The sequence below is a fragment of the Esox lucius genome, chromosome 16 (genome assembly GCF_011004845.1).
Source record: "Esox lucius isolate fEsoLuc1 chromosome 16, fEsoLuc1.pri, whole genome shotgun sequence".
In the NCBI taxonomy this organism is placed as follows: Eukaryota; Metazoa; Chordata; class Actinopteri; order Esociformes; family Esocidae; genus Esox; species Esox lucius.
The window spans coordinates 29,260,083-29,280,785 of record NC_047584.1 but is presented as its reverse complement, the minus strand read 5'-3'; the positions used below and the strand labels follow the sequence as shown (position 1 = coordinate 29,280,785).

Sequence of the window (20,703 nt, the reverse complement as noted above, 5' to 3'; positions counted from 1 at the left end):
ATTAGGATGCTGTTCAGCGAGACAGGCGTTACATTAGGATGCTGTTCAGCGAGACAGGCGTTACATTAGGATGCTGTTCAGCAAGACAGGCACTTCAGATGTTTTAAAAAAAAATTGACTGTCCGAGGTTCAAAGTTCCCCATTGGGTTGTCAGGCTGAGAGGGCTGAAAAGCAATTAGACCAGAGGAGGCAGATCTAAAAAATAAAAGAGCACGGCTGAGAGGTGGGGTAGGTGCTGTAGTTAAGACACGTAGATAGAAACATCCATACCGCAACAACCGGTTTAAACCAGAGAAGAGAGGTGACTTGTGTAGTGGTCCTCAAGCCCTCTCAGGGGACACGCAAAGGACACTACGTATAGAGGAAAATAATCTGAATCAGTATTGAAATACGTCTCTGGCCTGAATAAAAGGTCAAACCAAAGTGAAGAACCTTTCAGCTAGGAACATTAAAATGGCAAGGTATCGTGTATAGATAAGCTTTTCACAGATAAATTCAACTCACCCTGAATGAAATGACACAAGGACCAATTAAATCAGATTCCCTCCAATCAAAGGTGGCTTCATTGTCCCCTTCATTTCTGAGGTAGCCGACAGACAAAACATTCATTATACAAAAAATGCATTATTATTTATTCATTAAATAGTTTTTTTTGTATTAAATGTTTCTATTTTTTTGTATTTTTTAGAATGTACGGAACAGTAAAGCATGTATAAGTAAAATTTGATTATTTATAGGACCGCGCAATAGAAAAGTCATGAAAGTACAGCATTGTCTCATTGAGAGGTGGAAATTTGGACCAGCCAGGTGCTTTTACAGGTGGACTGCGTGTAAGACATAATACCATGCTTATCCAGGTGTAGGTAGGTTCTCTCTACGGGAGCAGAGGGGAATTGGAAAGGCCTTTATCCTAGCCTGGGATCCTAGCCCGGGGTTAGCCAGGTGTTAATGCTCTCTGAGGGCCTATGTCCACCCTTTCACCCCGTCTGTCTCACCCCCCCCAACCTAGCATCTCCTCTCTCCCTTTCTTCACCCTCGGTCACCCAGCCTCCTCACCTGACTGGTAAACTGATCTCTGGGTCACTGGCAGGCCCCACTTAAACCTCCCCCTCCTCCCCCTCCTCCCCCTCACCACCCCTGAAAGACTGCATTTGTTTCCCCTCTAATAGAATTCCAGCTTTGCTGATTTTATCGCAGAGTTTCACGCCAATTTTGACAAACTGATACGAGAGAGCAGTTCAGCTGCTACTGATCTTAAGTAGATTGAGTTTCAGAGGTGAATGGAACAATGTGCCATGGCTGTGCTTTGAGAGAGGGTCTGTATGGGAGGTGGGGTAAAGCGTTTGGCATGAGGGCGGGGGGGGGGGGGGGGCTAGTGGTTGCACAGGGAAGGTTACTTGTTTTGACTGGCTGTCAATTAGCAGTTGGTTTGCTGTAGGAGGGGTCAGTGGCACTCTTCTGGCAGAGACACGGCTCCATGACAGAAGGTACATCTAGATGAACGCTCCCTACAACAATATGTTTAAGATAAGCCGAGGCAAACGCGCTCACTGAGCAGATGTCAGCCGTCTGAAGGAAAAGGACACGGCTGCTAGGGAGACATATTTATTATTGTTCTGAGCAGCGACAGGCCAGAGAAAATAAAGGCCACCTGAATCGGGAGACCTGGGGTCTGGTGAAACCGATCGCTCTCTCTCAGAGAGGGTTACCAGACAGCCTAACTGGGTTAGTGACCCCTGCCGACCTTAACCCTTAACCCCCGGTGCTTTGTGTTACCAGGCAACAACCTAACCTGTGGCGCTGTCCGCTCCCACGCACAACATTTAGACCATGTCTGGAGGCTAGCAGAGTTTGGCGATGTCTGCCTTGGTGGTTGGAGGCTACGTCGCTATCTCAGTTAGGGTGGATGTTTAACACTCTGACACCTCCTCCTGTCAACGCTGTGTCACGTAAAATACCGATCGTCTCCGCCTTCACGCATCTGTGTTGTAAACATTCCAGAGGGTAACGATGAACATGAAGTTTAATTTCCAGTTCAACTTCAATGGTTATGATGAAAGACGAGTCATAGTCAATAATATACAGTTAGGTCCAGAAATAACTGGACACTGACACAAGTTCTGTCATTTTGGCTGTTTACCTAAATATATTCAAGTTACAATTAAATAATGAATATGGGTTTAAAGTGCAGTCTCTCAGCTTTAATTTGATGAAGGGTTTAGGAATTACAGCTCTTTAATATGTAGCCCCCTCATTTTCAAGGGACCTGAAGAAAATGGACAATTGACTCAGAAGCTGTTTCATGGACAGGTGTGGGCAATTCCTTTGTTATTTCTTCATTTATTAAGCAAGTAAAAGGTCTGGAGTTGATTCCAGGTTTGGCATTTGCATTTGGAAGCTGTTGCTGTGAACTCACAACATGTGGTCAAAAGAGCTCTCAATGCAAGTGAAACAGGCCATCCATCCTTCAGAGAGATAGCAGGAACATTAGGAGTGGCCAAATCAAGAGTTTGCTACATTCTGGGGAAAAAAGAATGTACTGGTGAGCTCTGCAACACAAAAAGGCCTGGATGTCCACGGAAGACAACAGTGGTGGATGATCATAGGATCCTTTCCATGGTAAAGAAAAACCCCTTCAGAACATCCAGCCAAGTGAAGAACACTCTCCAGGAGGAAGGCATAGCCTTATCCAAGTCTACCATAAAGAGAAGACTTTGCGAGAGCAAATACCACAAGGTGCAAAACATTCATAAGCCTCAAGAATAGAAAGGCCAGATTAGACTTTGCCAAAAAAAAAGCTAAAAAAGCTATCCCAGTTCTGGAACAGAAATCTTGGACAGATGAAACTAAGATCAACCTGTAACAGAATGATGGGAAGAAAAAAGCATGGAGAAGGCTTGGAAAGGCTCATGATCGGAAGCATACCACACCATCTGTAAAAAATGGGGGACTCAGTGTGATGACATGGCCATGCATGGCTTCCAATGGCACTAGGTCACCAGTATTTATTGATGATGTGACATAAGACAGAAGCAGCCGGATTAATTCTGAAGTGTATAGGGATCTATTGTCTGCTCAGATTCTGCCAAACTCAGCAAAGTTGATTGGACAGCGCTTTACTTTACAAATGGACAATGTCCCAAAAAATACTGCAAAAGCAACCCAGGGGTTTTTGAGGCAAAGAAGTGGAATATTCTGCAATGGCTGAGTCAATAACCTGATCTCAACCCGATCGAGCATGCATTTCACTTACTGAAGACAAAATGTAAGGCAGAAAGACCCACGAACAAACAACAACTGAAGACATCTGCAGTAAAGGCCTGGCAAAGCATAACAAAGGAGGAAACCCAGCGTTTGGTGATGCATTCCAGCTTCAAGCAGTCTTTGCCTGCATAGGATTCTTGATAAAGTATTAAAAATGAAAATTGCAATTATGATTGTGGTTAATCTGTCCCATTACAACTGAGCCCCTGCAATAAAGGGACTGTGTATGAAAATGGTTGCAATTCCTAAAAATCTTATACGATATTTATGTTCAACCCCTTGAATTAAAGCTGAAAGTCGGCACATCAATTGCATCTCGGTTGTGTCATTTCCAATCCATTGTGGTGGCGCACAGCGCCAAGATTATGAAATTTGTGTCAGCGTCCAAGTATGTCCAGACCTAACTGTTTTAAGTGTGTGTGTGTGTGGGTGGGTGTGTGCCTGTTTATCGGCTTACACATACGATAATGACCGCACTCATTTCGTGCAGGCAGCTTAATAAGCTAGTTAGCTAGCTATTCCGAGAGTATTTGACAACACATGGTAAATATTGACGGACACTGAGGAATATTAAATTGTTAACAGGGGACCCACGTCCTACTAGATAGGTAGGTGGAAGGACTTCTGAGAAGGTCCAAATGACATGAGAAAATCAGTGGAGGAGAATACGATATCTGACACCTCAACGAAGAACTGACCATAGAACAGAATCACCGCCAGTATGAGCTGGGAAAAAAAGCTATGAAAGCTAACATTGACGGGAGGTGTCAGCCAAATGGTGGCTAGTAAAAAATCCTCACCAGGAAAGGTGACAAACTGTCCTTGAGCAACACATTCCACCCTAATTGCAAGCATCATAGCTCATCCACAGTAGGAGATCCAAGACCATGATGACGTCGCCTCTTGTATACCTCATGACGGGATCCAGCGATAGATGTCTGTGTTAAGCTGTTCAACACACACACACACACACATACACGCGCACACACACACACCAGCTCACACTTACACAAACACACAACATCTTCCTTGTATTACTAAAGACACAATAACTATGTGCTTTTGTGTGCGTACAGTTCAACAAACAAACTTCATCAGACTACCCAAACATATCTGATAAGAGAGAAGCGTTAACAGAGCTGTGAAAACAGTGCCTTGGATAACAGATCCGTATTATAAAAAACATTTTGTCATCATTTCTGGGGAACCTATTTCCCTTACAAACCCACCTAGCGTGAGACAGATCCCCTCCACCCTCCCCTCCTTAAGAGAGAGAGAGCAAGTGTGTGTGTGTGTGTGTGTGTGTGAGGCAAAGTACTCAGAGGTAATATCATAATCTCCAGGCTGTCATGAGTGATCTGCTTCAGGGAGGAAAAAAAACAGACAGACATCCAACCCTGAAAGTTTAACAAGGACTGGGGAGAGAGACACAGATGAAGAGGAGAGAAAAAGAGGGAAAGGGGGAGACAGAGAGAGGGGGAGAACAAGGGGGTGGGGGAGGGTGGAAAAGACAAAGAGAGCAAGACGGGGAAGATTAAGAGGAAGCGAAAAAAGGGTAAGATGTGGGGAGGAGTAAGCAAGGGGAAGGGAGAGAGAGAGGGAGAGAGGGAGAGGGACGGAGGGAGAGAGAGAGAGAGAGAAAGAGAGGGAGAGATAGAGGAGCAGGTGGAGGAGATGGAAGTGAGGGAGTTACTTGTTTACTTGGAATAGTGATGCACATTTTCCTGCACCTTGTGTGCTAAGTTTGTAAGTATGTGTGTGTCTGTGTGTGTTTGTGTGTGTGTTGGTGTGTGCGTCATCTGTACGGGCAGGGCAGAGCTAAAGTCTAGAGCTGTTCTCCACAGAGGTGTAATTACCAGGAAGGACTGATGATGTGGAGGATGGAAGGAGGACAGGATGAAGGGATGAGCGCAGAAGAGGGGATGGAGGAATTTCCCCAGCACGACAGATATTTTCCTGTTCTGGTCCTCGTACACATGGGCAGATTTTATAAATAAATAGTGGTTTAACTGAGTCTTACAGCAGCTCTAATTTGACCTTAGTATTGCTAACTGTTTTTCTTTCAGTAAAGTAGGCTTGCCCTTCCTGACACAGTTCTGAGGGATGTCACTGTGGATGTACTGGCTTCTGGCAGGCGGGAAAGCTCAGTGTGTGTGTGTGTGTGTGTGTGTGTGTTTGTGAGTGCGTGAGAGGAGAGAAGCAGTGCTCTTCTCTGTTTCCAGGTCAGCTGTTCAGTCACATAAAGCAGTTCTACTGGTTTCCAACTAAAAAACTTCAAACAACGGGAAAGAAACTGACAGCAGAAATGTGCGGAGCATGTGTATCAAGGGAACCATCATGGCGACAGAGACCAGAGATAACTCACACGGAGAAGCTCTTCATAGACCACACCAACACTGCTGTAGAGCTGAAACACTGCTAGTATGAATGCATAAAAAAGTACTATATGTTTACAGTAAATGCTTCCAGTAATTTATTGTATTCAGGTCTGGTTAAAGGAGACATGTCTACAGTTATTTACTGTACTCAAATCTTTTTTAAATGGGAGGTGGACAAATTAACTCAGTGACCCTGAGAGGGTTGTCTGCTGGTTGGCAAGAGCACAAAGCCAGGTCAGTTCTTTTCTGTGGGAAAAGCTGCTAGATTGACAGGACCATCGTAACTTTGTGTGATTTCCCATACAGCTGACAGACAGGCTGCTACATGGACAGTCAGTCTGGGTTGCAGTCCGTGACAGACCCTCCTCGGTAACGTCCGGGGGAGACACTCCTCGGTAACGTCCGGGGGGAGACACTCCTCGGTAACGTCCGGGGGGAGACACTCCTCGGTAACGTCCGGGGGAGACACTCCTCGGTAACGTCCGGGGGGAGACACTCCTCGGTAACGTCCGGGGGGAGACACTCCTCGGTAACGTCCGGGGGGAGACACTCCTCGGTAACGTCCGGGGGGAGACACTCCTCGGTAACGTCCGGGGGGAGACACTCCTCGGTAACGTCCGGGGGGAGACACTCCTCGGTAACGTCCGGGGGGAGACACTCCTCGGTAACGTCCGGGGGGAGACACTCCTCGGTAACGTCCGGGGGGAGACACTCCTCGGTAACGTCCGGGGGGAGACACTCCTCGGTAACGTCCGGGGGGAGACACTCCTCGGTAACGTCCGGGGGGAGACACTCCTCGGTAACGTCCGGGGGGAGACACTCCTCGGTAACGTCCGGGGGGAGACACTCCTCGGTAACGTCCGGGGGGAGACACTCCTCGGTAATGTCCAGGACACTTCAAACGGTTTGAAGATAGCACGGACAGTTCCCAACAGAAAGACTTACAGTTGGATTCCATGGACCCTAAAGACACACCCTGAACTCAAACTGAATCCTGTACGCTTTATAAACAAAAGAGCATGAACATCAGAACATGTCCTTTGAGTAGGTTGTAACGAGCAACTACCAAGCCAACGGGCGCACTTGGAGCCCGGCCTAAGAAAGGTATTCAATTAGCCTGACAATTTTGCAAAGTGTCACTCAGATTCCCCTCCCGTTGCAGAGGTCCAATCAGTGAGTGATTTTCCAGAGGTCTCCCGCGGCTTCTCAGCTGGTTTTATGGTGCACTTCTCCAGGCCTCACACATAGGACTACAGGGCTCCTCGAAGACAAACAGCTTGTTCTTTGGGAAACGGAGGGAACAGATGAGTTGTTCTTGTGTAGCCTTGCGGTGTGGTGTGTTCCGCTGTGTTGTGGAGTATTAAGCAACAAGTCACGGACACTCTGGAATGTAACTAAAAAAGAAACCCCAGGGGAGATGGTTTGTTTGGCGACAGTGGCAGTATGAGTTCATAGGTAAGCCGCCAGACGTTTTTTGTTTTTGGACAACATCTCAAATCATAGGTGCTGCGTCAGACACACTCAGTCCCTGGTCCAACCACTAGAGGGCCTCACAGCATGGAGAATAGAGCAAAGAAGACCAGGTTCAACAGAGCAGGGCTGTGGTTGGCAACGCTTAGTAAATAACTGACTACTCTCCTCCTCTCCCGCCCACCCCAGCCCTCCCCTCCTCTCCTCTCCTACGTCGCCTCCCCTAATCTCCCCTCCTCAGAAGACTAGAAAGTGACCCTGTGACAGTTTGAATGTTGACTTTACTGATGTAGGTCTCCTGGTCATCTGGGATGATGGCTGTAGGGTGGCACTGTGTGTTTTTGTGTGTGTCTAAGAGAGTGTGTGTATATGGTTACCATAGGAACACAGTTTCTTGACTGTGTGTGTGTGTGCGTGTGCGTGTGTACTATTAGGAAACAGTCAGAGTCACTGCAGCCACTTGAAGACACCATGCCTGGTTTCTCCAGGCTCAGGTCACACCCGTGTAAACAACCACAGCCCAGACATGATACTGGAAACACTCTAACCGCTATCTAAGTACATCACCCATCCTCTCCGTTCCCCTCACCAGGCCACAAATGCTAAATATTGTTATATTGTCTTCCATTAAGACGCTGTGTTAATGGGCCTGAGAGAGAGACAGGCGCCATGCCTCTACCAACACTGTAAACAACAGAATGAACACACTGAGATAAGATATATATATAAATATAGAGAGAGAGAGAGAGATGAAGAGGGAAAGAGAGATGAGACAAAGAGCGGAGAGAGAGATGGAGAAAGGGACAGTGAAGGTGTGGTCCAAATTGACACAGTTCATGTATAAATCCGGACAGAGAGTGGAGGGCAGCGTGCACGAGTGAAAGAATTCCTAGCCAAATGGCGATCCCACCATGGGAGCTGGGATATGGTGAGGGAGTTAGAAGCCTGAATCAAACCAGGGCCTAATCAGGATGGTCTGTTTTCTTTCCTATCAGGAAGGTGCTTTTGGACAGACCAGGAAACAGTGGATGTAGTTAAATGGGAATAGGCACATTTAAATCAAAACATGCTGTGAATTTGACACACGCACCTTCTTAAATGTAGTGATGTGTCTGTCTGTTTGCTTAACGTATGACACCATTGGTGGTTTTATACCGCTACAAATAAGTAGAAAAATACAATGTCTATCTCATTTTTATTTAGAGATCCCTGGCTAAATATCTAATCTGCCCGTCATTCCAACATGGCCGCCTGATCATCCCCAGCTTTCAACTGGACCATTCATCCCCTCAGCTTCCTCTGTAACTGTTCCACAGGTCATTGCCGTAAATGGGAATGTGTCCTCAGTGAACTGGCCTGGTAACATATGGGCAGAATGAACACAGAACCTACCTGGCCGGTCCTCTCGGGTGGGGCACCTCCCACCATGTTGTCTTGGAGCAGCTGGTACAGCAGGTGGACCTGGGCCACACTGAGGTACAGCTCCAGACTGGAAGTCACATTCACCTCCAGGGAATGACCACACACCACCACCTCCTACAGGGGGGGACAGGGGCCACATTCCTTCATTACACACTGACTGAGGCCAAGACGCCGTGGAGCCCACAGTGATTATTACGCTGTTAGGAAATATGGCGGTTGAAAACCCACGACGTTGTCACTTAAATGTCCCCTGGGTCTTTAAAAATGTGCAGACTGATAAAACCCAGTAGCAAAGGTTTGGGGTTAATGTGCAGACTGTTAAACCTGAAAGTAAAGGTGTCGGATTAGCGTTAGTTAGCGTTAGTTAGCGCTAGTTAGTGTTATTTAGCGTCAGTTACTGTAGTTCCAAAACCAACCTCTGCTTGTCCGTTGTCCGGGGTAACAGGCTTGCTGAATATGATTGCAGGCGCTGCTGTCACTCGAACAGAGAAATCTGTCAGGATGGGGGTCAGGATGGCTCTCTTCTCCTGGTGCCGCTTAATGCTGAGAGCAAAGAAACACGTTCATTAACTAACGCATCAGAACAACACACACCTTTTCACATTCATCTTTTGATCATAAGTGATACTGATACCATCGTTCAGAAGAACCTACAGTAAGTTGAAGAATTAATCTGAAGCAGGAAAAGCAGGAAAACAACATACCGTAGCATACACACAGAAGCAACATTTATTTTTACGAGAATGGCATGTTCAAATAGGATGTTGAGGCGAGCTTGCTTGCTGCTTCACCAAACCCTCTGGCTGCTATCTTTATTAAATAATCCGACCTGTTGTTGGCCATCTTTAGTCACATCTTAAACACACAGAGTTGGCTATCTTTATTTACTTACAACAGTGGGTTAGCAATCTTTATCCACTAAACACACAGGGTTGGCTATTTTTATTTACTATTCATACAGGATTGGCTATTTTTATTCACTAATCACACAGGGTTTGCTTTCTTTATTCACTGATCAAACAGGGTTTGCTATATTTAATCCCTAATCACACAGGGTTGGCAGTTTTATATACTAATCACACAGGGTTGGCTATCTTTATTTACTAATCACACAGGGTTGGCTATCTTTATTTACTAATCACACAGGGTTGGCTATCTTTATTTACTAATCACACAGGGTTGGCTATCTTTATTTACTAATCACACAGGGTTGGCTATCTTTATTTACTAATCACACAGGGTTGGCTATCTTTATTTACTAATCAGCCATCCTTAATATCCTGCCATGTCATCAAGTTGAGTCTAACTTAATGGGAAGAAACTGAGCGGAAGACTTGTCTTGATTAAAAAAGTAAAGTGTTTAAAAATCTCACTGTGTATCTAGCTGTCTGTTTGTCTAGCTGTCTGTGTAGCTGTCCATCTGTCCAGCTCAAACTGAACTCTACACCCTTCACTCCATTTTCCATAACCGGGCATTTCTTTTCACATTTCAGCTGGTGTGAGATCCTCTAAAAGCGCAGTGAGAGGTCATTTGACAACCCTCCATTGAGAACACGCCCAAATTGTATACACAAGCTCCAAACTAAGACCTTAGAACATAAACCTTCCTCCATGTCCCCAAACCTTCATTCCCACAATCAAGTCATATTTGTGGGAACATTTGTTAGCAGTAAAACAAATATACAAGCATGCTCTACACTATGGTGTTAATTGCCACATCTGCTGCGGCTATTAAAACAATCAAACAGCACAGCTTCCAATACTTCTAGTGTACTGTGGAAACCCTGCTGGCCCACAGTACACCAGTTAACGCTGACACTATATCATATTCTATTGGGCTGGATGGAGTGCATTACCCAGACCTCTGGGGAGGCTGGCCAGAGCAGGGGGTTCTGGGAGCTGGCCTGAGTGGGCTGATCCCGGGGAGTCATAATGACCCGGGAGAGAGGGACTGAGTAATCTCCTTCAGAGTTATAGAGAAACAGCCCGGGCCCTGTTACAGCACTAGGGGACAGGTGGCGTCCGTCGCAGCAAGGGAGAGGGAGAAGGGGGTGGGGGTGTAGAGAGAATGAGGGAGAGGGGGACAGAGAGGAAGAGAGGGACGACCGGCTTGGCTTAACAACCAAACACCGGGCCTCAGGCCTAGGGAAGAGTTTGTTGGAAGCACCCTCCCAGGTGTTATGTATAGGGGATTTCTGAATGTGTATATTGTCCGTTAAGTTTTTCTAACCACGGTTATACAGTTATTGTTAAAATGTCTGAAAGTCTGCAAGTCAGAAGCAGAATTGGCTGCCTTCTATTCTGATTCTGAGCTACTCAGGAATATGCATTTCTATTCCTGAGTATCTATTATAAATGTAGTTCTGTCATGTTGAAGTCTTAATGTAGTTCTGTGATGTTGAAGACTTAATGTTGTTCTGTGATGTTGAAGACTAAATGCAGTTGTTATGTTGCAGTCTAAATGTAGATCAGTCATGTTGAAGTCTAAATGTAGATCAGTCATGTTGAAGTCTAAATGTAGTTCAGTCATGTTGAAGTCTAAATGTAGATCAGTCATGTTGAAGTCTAAATGTAGTTCTGTCATGTTGAAGTCTAAATGTAGTTCTGTCATGTTGAAGTCTAAATGTAGTTCTGTCATGTTGAAGTCTAAATGTAGTTCAGTCATGTTGAAGTCTAAATGTAGTTCTGTCATGTTGAAGTCTAAATGTAGATCAGTCATGTTGAAGTCTAAATGTAGTTCTGTCATGTTGAAGTCTTAATGTAATTCTGTCATGTTGAAGTATAAATGTAGTTCTGTCATGTTGAAGTCTAAATGTAGTTCAGTCATGTTGAAGTCTAAATGTAGATCAGTCATGTTGCAGTCTAAATGTAGTTCTGTCATGTTGAAGTCTTAATGTAATTCTGTCATGTTGAAGTATAAATGTAGTTCTGTCATGTTGAAGTCTAAATGTAGTTCAGTCATGTTGAAGTCTAAATGTAGTTCTGTCATGTTGAAGTCTAAATGTAGATCAGTCATGTTGCAGTCTAAATGTAGTTCTGTCATGTTGAAGTCTTAATGTAATTCTGTCATGTTGAAGTATAAATGTAGTTCTGTCATGTTGAAGTCTAAATGTAGTTCAGTCATGTTGAAGTCTAAATGTAGTTCTGTCATGTTGAAGTCTAAATGTAGATCAGTCATGTTGAAGTCTAAATGTAGTTCTGTCATGTTGAAGTCTTAATGTAATTCTGTCATGTTGAAGTATAAATGTAGTTCTGTCATGTTGAAGTCTAAATGTAGTTCTGTTATGTTGAAGTCTAAATGTAGTTCCGTCATGTTGAAGTCGAAATGTAGTTCTGTCATGTTGAAGTTGAAATGTAGTTTTGTATGTCACAGTCTCAATGTAGTTCTCTCATGTTGATGTCTGAATGTTCAGTCATGTTGTTGTTTTTAAATAATTAATGTTTAATGTTTTGTGTGGACCTCAGAAAGAGTTGCATTTGGTTTTGATGGTGCCCAAATGGGAATCCTAATAAAATCCTAAATGGCCACCTAATCATCCCCAGCTTCCAACTCAGACTCATTCCCTTCCCTCCGCGTGTAACCAAAAGAAGAATTATAAAGCACGACACGAGCACGGAGGAAACCAGTGTGAAGAGAAACAGAACACTCACAGCTTCACAGCGCTGCCGAAAATACAGTATCTTTCGTAGGCTACCTTGATCCCTCTTCTCTGTAGGTCTCTGGTCAAAAGAAGGGGCCTACTGAGGACTATAAAGCCATTTGGGAGTCCCCCTAGCCCAGGAGTCCCGAAGACAGCTCCTGTTGGCAAACTGATGAGAATCGAGTTCCTCTCAGACCTCAGGAAGCTTACGTATGTCACTACCCAGCCTGCAACTGGAATAAAACCACCACAGAAAACAGCCACCCAATGTCACAGTCAGCCCAGAAAGCAGAGGGAGGGAGGGAGGGAGGGAGGGAGGAAGGGGGGAGAAAGGTGTGAACTAGGGAAGTGGTGTGTCACTACGTATTACAGAGCTTTGGTGTGTTCACCACTCGGCAAACAGACAAATCAGTGTGTGAAACGGCCTGCGCTGGCTCCCCTGCTTGAGCACTGTAAATCATCTCATTAATTACAGCTAGGGCTTGTTGCCAAATCACACCATATTCTCTATATGGTGGAAACGGGTGTACACAGGCTTTGGTCAGAAGTGGTGTGTTAAAAGGGAATAGGGAGCCTATTGGGAAGGATTTTTTTTTTACTAGTTAATGGATGATTGGCGAAATGGGAGTGGAAGTGTCCCTGGAACCTATACAGTTATACTCTAATATACCTGGACTATACTGATATATCAAAATATATGTTTATATGTATACAGTATATACACAAACAGACTTATGCATACATATACTATTGCGATACAGTCCAGGGATATATCAGATATCTGTTATCAGAGGGAAGATTTCTAAAGGTGGCAAGTTATAAGGAGTTGTGTTGGCCACCAACCAGAAATCTATTCTGCTCTACTATACCCTGCTCTATTCTACTCTGCTCTACCATACCCTGCTCTATTCTACTCTATACTAATCTATTCTGCTCTATTGTACTCTGCACAATTTTGCCCTACTTTAGTCTGCTCTATTCCACTCAAATCAATTTGACCATACTCGACTCTATTCTGCTATACTATAATCTGCTCTAATCGACTCAGATCAATTAGATTCTACTCAAATCTATTCTGTCTCTACTGTCCTGTGCTCTGTTCTACTCTGATCAATTCCATAATTCACTATTCTATTCTACTCTGATCAATTCTATTCTGTTGTACTGTACTCTGCTCTATTAAACTGACTCTACTATATCAATATCAGACAACAGGGAGCTCATCTGGCATTCCCTGCTTGCATTTCAGTGATTTTTGGGCCCAGTCCAGTCTGAAAACACGTTTGAAAAAAGCCGCAAAGCCAAACAGGCCGTAAAACGTGTGCTTGTTTTAGCTCCCGGCTCTACAGTAGAAAATAATGACAGGCCGGGGCTGGCTGAACCAGCGGGAACAGCGGCCCAAATGGCACACTCTCCCCTGCATAGTGCATTTTCAGGTGAAAATGAGTGCACTAGGAGGTAAAAGGGAGGCATGGGCCCCAGATTACTGAGGCTCACGGACAACATCAGGACTACAACAGCCATATTATTAGTTGGGACACCTACTGTGTATACGTATATATTGGTGCAAACGCACCCCCAACCTCGCCTTCGGCATCAGCGTCGTACCAACGCCCTCGAGGGAAAGTGCTGCAGGGTCCTGGAACATTCCGGAGGCAGCTGGCAGGGCCCGCTAGGGAATGTGCCGTGTCGCTCTAAGCAAAACCTAAAGCTGTTATACAGTACCAGCTAACTTTAACAGCAGACGGTACTGGTGTGTTGCTTAAATGGACAGGGTCCAAACACGCGTACGATTTGTCGAATAGCTATGCTATAGTAACCAGGATAACGGATAATAATTACAGCGCTTGTTATCCATTCTCTGTCATTACAAGATGGGAGAAATTCAAGCTGCTTAACAGGGGGTGCCTTTATTTTGGATATAATCGAGTGCAAAAAACCTCTAGGAATCTTGATAATGTTCATTTAGTCGGCTAACGTTAACCTTGCTGGGCACACGTTAGCAGTTACCTTGTAGATAATGTCGCTAGCTTACGTTACCATTGTGGGGCAGGACAGCCAACCAATGTTAAGTAACACTAACTGTAACATTTTATACAATGCAAATTTAGTTACTAAACCCAGTGCTGGTAATCACCCTCTGTTTAAGAGCACTAATTAAAAAAAAAACTTACTAATGTAAATCTTTGTGGCTAAGACATGTTACCCACCAGTCTGTCCTAACAGGTTAGTTAATCAATGGTCGGACAGCTATGGTTAGTTAAACCCAGCTGTATGCTGTGATTGGGTACTCTGTTCTGAATGGTTGTTTACCTGCTGGCCATGTTCCATTCCAGGGCTGGGTTCTGTGAGTTCCTCTCCGTCTCCACCGACACCCCCCCCTTAGAGCCGTCCTTGTCTGGTTTGAGCTGTTCCCATTGGGCGGTGCCAATGTTGATGGACTGCAGGTCTATCTGGTATTGGCGGTCCTCCACCTCTGACCCAGGGTCACGCAGGATGCCCAGGTTCAACGCTCGCCTGGGGGAGAGGGAGAGGACAGTAATGTCAGTTCCATAAGATTTGATTGAGAGATTAACCTGCTTCAACATTCTTCTGGGGAAAAGGGACATTAGAAAGACAGAAGTGAACACCAAACACACACACTGACTTCCTGCCCATTGACCCCACCCAGGGTCACCTTCAGATGGGGTCACAGGGTCTCAGAAACCCCCCATATATAATACAACAAGACAGGTAATATTGTGGTAATATGGTATAGTGTATAATAGCAGGACAGGTAGTATTGTGGTAATACGGTATAGTGTATAATAGCAGGACAGGTAGTATAGCGGTCTTACTGTTTAATGTATAACAGCAGGACAGGTAGCACTGTGGTAATATGGTATAGTGTATAATAGCAGGACAGGTAGTATTGTGGTAATACGGTATAGTGTATAATAGCAGGACAGGTAGTATAGCGGTCTTACTGTTTAATGTATAACAGCAGGACAGGTAGCACTGTGGTAATATGGTATAGTGTATAATAGCAGGACAGGTAGTATTGCGGTCTTACTGTTTGATGTATAATAGCATGACTGGGAATATTGTGGTAATGTGGTATAATGTATAATAGCAGGACAGGTACTACTGTGGTCGTACAGTAATGTGTATAATAGCAGGACAGGTAGTATCGTGGTAATGTGATATAGTGTATAATAGCAGGACAAGTAATATTGTGGTCTTACTGTATAGTGCACAATAGCAGGACAGGTCGTTTTGTGGTCTTACTGTGAAGTGTATAATAGCAGAGGAGGTAATGTAATGTATCAGTGTATTCAAGCAGCAGTATATAGAAGGCTTTAACCCTGGCCTCTTGGCACCAGTCCTAACCACTGTGCGGTCTGCCTGACAGTCTTCTGGTCCACTGGTTAACTTAGCAGCACGTTTTGTTCCAACTCTCCATTTCTTCTGATTTATGAGCAAATGAAGCGGTCTGGCAGATCGTACAGTGGAGATAAATACCAACGGAGCCCAACGGGCCTCAGGTGAAACCATTTGACTTTTAAAGAGCTGATTTACGCCAAGTTATCATTAGCAGTAAACACTGTTCAGCTCTGCAGGACAGCAGAGTCACATAGGGAGTGGGCCTCTATGGCTTCTCTTCTGCTGTCTCCCTCGTATTACCTACCCCTTTACCATTCTCCATTCTCTCTCCTACCTATCTCTGCCCTTCGCTCTTCTACTGCCTCCTCCAAATATAGAAACTTCACAGGGAAGACACAGAATGTGACAACAGATATATCACTATATGATAACAGATACATAAGCATATAGATGTATGGATGAAAGATATAAAGGGGTGAGATAATGTGAGGTACATGGTAGTGGCAGTGGCAGTGTTTGAAATAATATGAAAACTCTTTACTTATGAGGTCTCATCTATCAGATCATAAGAGGTTTGGTCTAATAGTTTATAAGAGGTTTGGTCTATCAGATCATAAGAGGTTTGGTCTAATAGTTTATAAGAGGTTTGGTCTATCAGATCATAAAAGGTTTGGTCTAATAGTTTATAAGAGGTTTGGTCTATCAGATCATAAAAGGTTTGATCAATCAGATCATAAGAGGTTTGGTCTATCAGATATTAAGAGGTCTGATCTATTAGATTGTAAGAGGCCTGGTCATTCAGATGTTAATGTTAATTGTGTCACTAATCATTAGTCAGAGGAGTATTTGATTACTATAGAATGTAGCCAAGTATAAATTCCTTAGGTGTACTGAATAAGAAATTTATGTTTTCGAATCAATTCTTTCTATATTTAACTGAGTATACAATAAAAGCGACACTGACCTGTTTGGAAAGGTAAGGTTAGAAAGGCTTTCCTTATCGTGTCATGAACTGGCAGCTCCTTGTGGTAAGTCAGGTGACAGCAAACGTCAAGCAACGTTAAAGGAACCAGAGCGGCTTACTGAAATGTGCATAGGAGGACACCTGTCTGGATATTCCACTCCCCAAAAACCAGCTGCAGTTCTCGCAATGAGAAAAAAAAAAATATATATATATATATATAAATCTGACATGGACATACTGATTTCACAACAAGAATGTAAATCTCAATTTTGACATCTGAGCTATCTCACGCTGTGTGTGTTCTGATATGTTCATTTGCACGTGTGAATTCAAAAACGATCTAAGGGGATAAATAACGCATTAAAACGGCACCAGATGCTGTGACATCATGAGTGGTTACGTTTGTTGAAGCTAAACGTCAACGGCAATTTTCATACCGTGTTTCCCTCGCCTCAGAAGGCAGGACGAACAGTGTTTCCACAGGGCCAAGCTCTGACAGTCACCATGGAGAAGAGCAGCAGGGCACAGGAATGTCAGAGGTGTGTAACGGGACTTAATTGTCTTTGGTGACATACCAAAAACCAAAACAGATCCTTAATCAGTCTGAAACAACAGTGGTGTCCTTCACCTACTCTCCAGTAGTACATGGGTTTGGGAAAGAACACTGCATGTTTGGCCTAGACGTGTCAGTCTAGATTCATCCCTCCACTAGGTCGAGGAGTGTATATTTCCCATTCAACAAACCACAGTTACCTCATCGGATGTTTTAAGGGATCTCTTCACCCAAGCTCGTCTAATTTAAGGTGACTGCATTTCAGACATACAACTCCCGTTTCCAAAAAAGTTGGGAAGCAGCGTAAAACGCAAATGAAAACAGAATGCAGTGATTTGTAAATCATTTAATGCCTACATTTAATTGAAAATATTACAAAGACAAAATATACACTGTTGAAACTGGGAAATTATTGTTTATGGGAAAAACCCAAGCCAGTTCTGAATTTGATACCAGCAACATGTTCCAAAAAATTTGGGACAGGGGCATCTTTTTCACTGTGTGGCATCAATCAATCAATCAATCAATCAAAAGTATTTATAAAGCCCTGTTTACAACAGCAGTTGTCACAAAGTGCTTTTACAGAGACACCCAGCCATAAACCCCAAGGAGCAAACAACAGTAGTGTTGAATTTCAGTGGCTAGGAAAAACTCCCTAAGAAGGCTGAATTTTAGGAAGAAACCTAGAGAGGACCTAGGCTCAGAGGGGTGACCAGTCCTCTTCTGGCTATGCATCACTTCTTTTAACAACACTGTAAATGTTTGGGAACAGAGGAGACACACTGCTGTAGTTTTGAAAGTATGGAAATGTTGTCCAACTCCTGCAGCTGCTCAACAGTTTGGGGTCTCCTATGCAGTGTTTGTCATTTCATAATTTACCAAATGTTTTCAATAGGGGACAGGTCCGGACTGCAGGCAGGACAGTTTAGCACCCTGATTCTTGTACTACAGAATACTTACTTCCTGCTGAAATAAGCAAAGCCTTCCCTGAAAAAGACATTGTTTTGATGGCAGCTCCAAAACCTGCATATATTGTTCAGCATTCATGGTATTTACAGAAGTGCAAATCACCCATGCCATGTGCACTAATGCACCCCCATACCATCTCAGATGCTGGCTTTTGCACTGTGCACTCATAACAAGCCGGATAGTCCCTCTCCTCTTTAGTCTGGAAGATGAGGCGTCCATGATTCCAGATAATAATCTAACATTTTGATTCGTCAGACCACAGGACAGTTTTCAGCTTTGCCTCAGTCCATCTGAAATGAGCTCAGGCCCAAAGAAGGCAATGGCATTTCTGCATGTTGTTTATGTATTGTTTCTTCAATGCATGGTAGAGTTTTAACTTGCATTTGTAGATGCTGTGATGTACTGTGTTCACAGACACTGGTTTTCGGAAGTGTTCCTGAGCCCATGCAGTGATTTCCACTACAGAATCGTAACTGTTCTTAATGCAGTGCTGTCTGAGGGCCCGAAGATCACGGCCATCCAATATTGGTTTTCAACCTTGTCCCTTGTGTACAGAGATTACTCCAGATTCTCAGGATCTTTTAATGATATTACATACCGTAGATGATGAGATCCCCAAACTCATTGCAGTTTTACAGTGTGATACGTAATTCTTAAATTGTTGCACTATTTTCCCACGCAGGCTTTCACAGAGTGGTGAACTCCTCCCCATCCTCACTTCAGACAGGCCCATCCTCTCTGGAACGATCTTTTAATTCCCAATCATGTTACTGACCTGTTGCCAATTGACCTAATTATTTGTGTGATATTCCATCAGGCTGAGTTTTTTAGCATTACACATTTCCAGTCTTTTTTTGCCTCATTCCCAGCTTTTCTGAAACGTGTTGCTGGCATCAAATTCAACGTGAAAATGTATTAGCCAAGAAACAATACATTTCTCAGTTTCAACATTTGATATGTTGTCTTGGCACTATTTTAAATTGAATATAGGATGTAAATGATTAGCAAATCATTACTTTCCGTTTTTCTTGCCACTTAACACAGCGTCCCAACTTTTTTGGAAACTGGGTTGTATAATTTCATAGCGTTCTTTCCGGCAGTCATTTCATCGTCACCAGGGCCATCTCCAGTGAGTGGGGTCATTATTTTTTGGCGATCTTAATAAATACATGCAACATTTGTCTCGCAGGGACACAAGCCATGTTTCAGCCCGTCTGAAGAACCGCCCTTGAGAGCTTTGGTTTCTGACAAATGAGCAGGGGCAGGAGTAACGCCCCCAAGCCCCAGTTCTCCTCAGCGTGCTCCACACCCGCTCGCCGCTAGTGGTAATGGGAACCAGACCGCCCTGTGGCACATTCTGACACAACTGATTGGTCCTGTGAAGACCACACCACTCGGACCAGAGAGATGGGAACGGGTGAAGAAATCATGACACACACACACACGCACACACTGTGCCAGCCACACAGATCTCACGACAGATCTGAAGAGTGGCACCCAAAGCAGGTGGAGAAAACACACATCTGCCAGGCCCTCACACATGCCCTTACCAACCCAGGGCCTTGTGGGAAACACGGAGACTAACCAAAATAAAACGTCATAAATGACCCACACAGGAGGAGAATGTGAGTGGGAGGGAAAAGGGTAGATGGATAGAGGGATGGAGGAAGAGGCAGAGAGAGTGAGTGAAGGAGGGAGAAAGTTAAGTAAAAGGGGAGATGGAGAGAGACAGAGAAAGAGAGAGAGAGAGAGAGAGATTGAGTGAGTGAATGAGAGAGATTGAGTGGGAGAGAAAGCAGGAGAAAGAGAGAGCTTCACCATAAGAAGTCAGTTGGGGCCTTGTTCCTCAGCCAAACCTTTTTTTAATTGCAGGAAAAGACCACAAAAACATTATTTTTACGACAAAATTCTGCTATTTATAAAGATGGATCAAAAGCTCAGCCGTCAGAAAGTTCTGCTTCATGGCATGGTGGCTGTTATTGTTCAAAACATTTCTTCTTCTGACACAGTTTAAAACCAATTTAACTGGTAGAAGCCACCGAACAGATTTCCCATCAGAGCTGAAATATGAAAGCTTCTCTCCTGCAGGCAGCTTGGCAAAAGGCTCCCTCTCAACTTGACCCCATTGCAGATGCATAAGATGAAATCAACCTGGCGCTACAACATAGGAAAAGGGGGAATGGGGGATTGGGGTACCACAAAGGCCTGGACAGAGCGTGGAATACATCCCACCAGGGTCATTTATTTTCAGTTAGGGCACTGAGGTTTTCAGCATAGTGATGCACTAAGACACTATTAACATTCAACAGCAACTATGCTAGATTACAATCAAAATGACACGGGGGAATATTCAAACAATGCTATGTAACCGAATGTGTTGAACTGGAGCAGTATTCAGGTATTTCACAGTATTCATGTACTCATCGCACGAGGATGAGCTGGGACGCAAACCCGCGGTGACACACACGATGTGGATACTGAAGGTTTAGAAACGCCATTGTTTAGATGTGGAGGACGCCAGCGTGAGGCACGAGATGTGTTTAACATTCCGAAGTATAGGCTGGGCTTCTCATCAATCATCATTGGCTATTACGAGAGACCGTGTGCATGAGGAGGACAAATGAGGAGAGGGAGGAGAACGAGGAGGAGGCAGACGAGAGAGAGTAGATGGAGAAAAAG

General features: G+C 44.2%; 1 protein-coding gene across 4 annotated transcripts in view; it reads right to left on the bottom strand.

The window, feature by feature from the left end:
- LOC105023524 (vacuolar protein sorting-associated protein 13B) overlaps positions 1–20,703 on the bottom strand; it is a 366,155-nt gene that overhangs the window by 105,417 nt on the left and 240,035 nt on the right. For all 4 annotated transcript variants that reach the window (XM_029113576.2, XM_029113574.2, XM_029113577.2 and 1 more), the window contains exons 32-34: positions 14,489–14,692; positions 8,951–9,077; positions 8,505–8,648 (exon numbers count right to left, since the gene is read on the bottom strand). In XM_029113576.2, the coding sequence (XP_028969409.2) occupies positions 8,505–8,648; positions 8,951–9,077; positions 14,489–14,692 (475 nt within the window). The remainder of the gene's footprint in view (positions 1–8,504; positions 8,649–8,950; positions 9,078–14,488; positions 14,693–20,703) is intronic.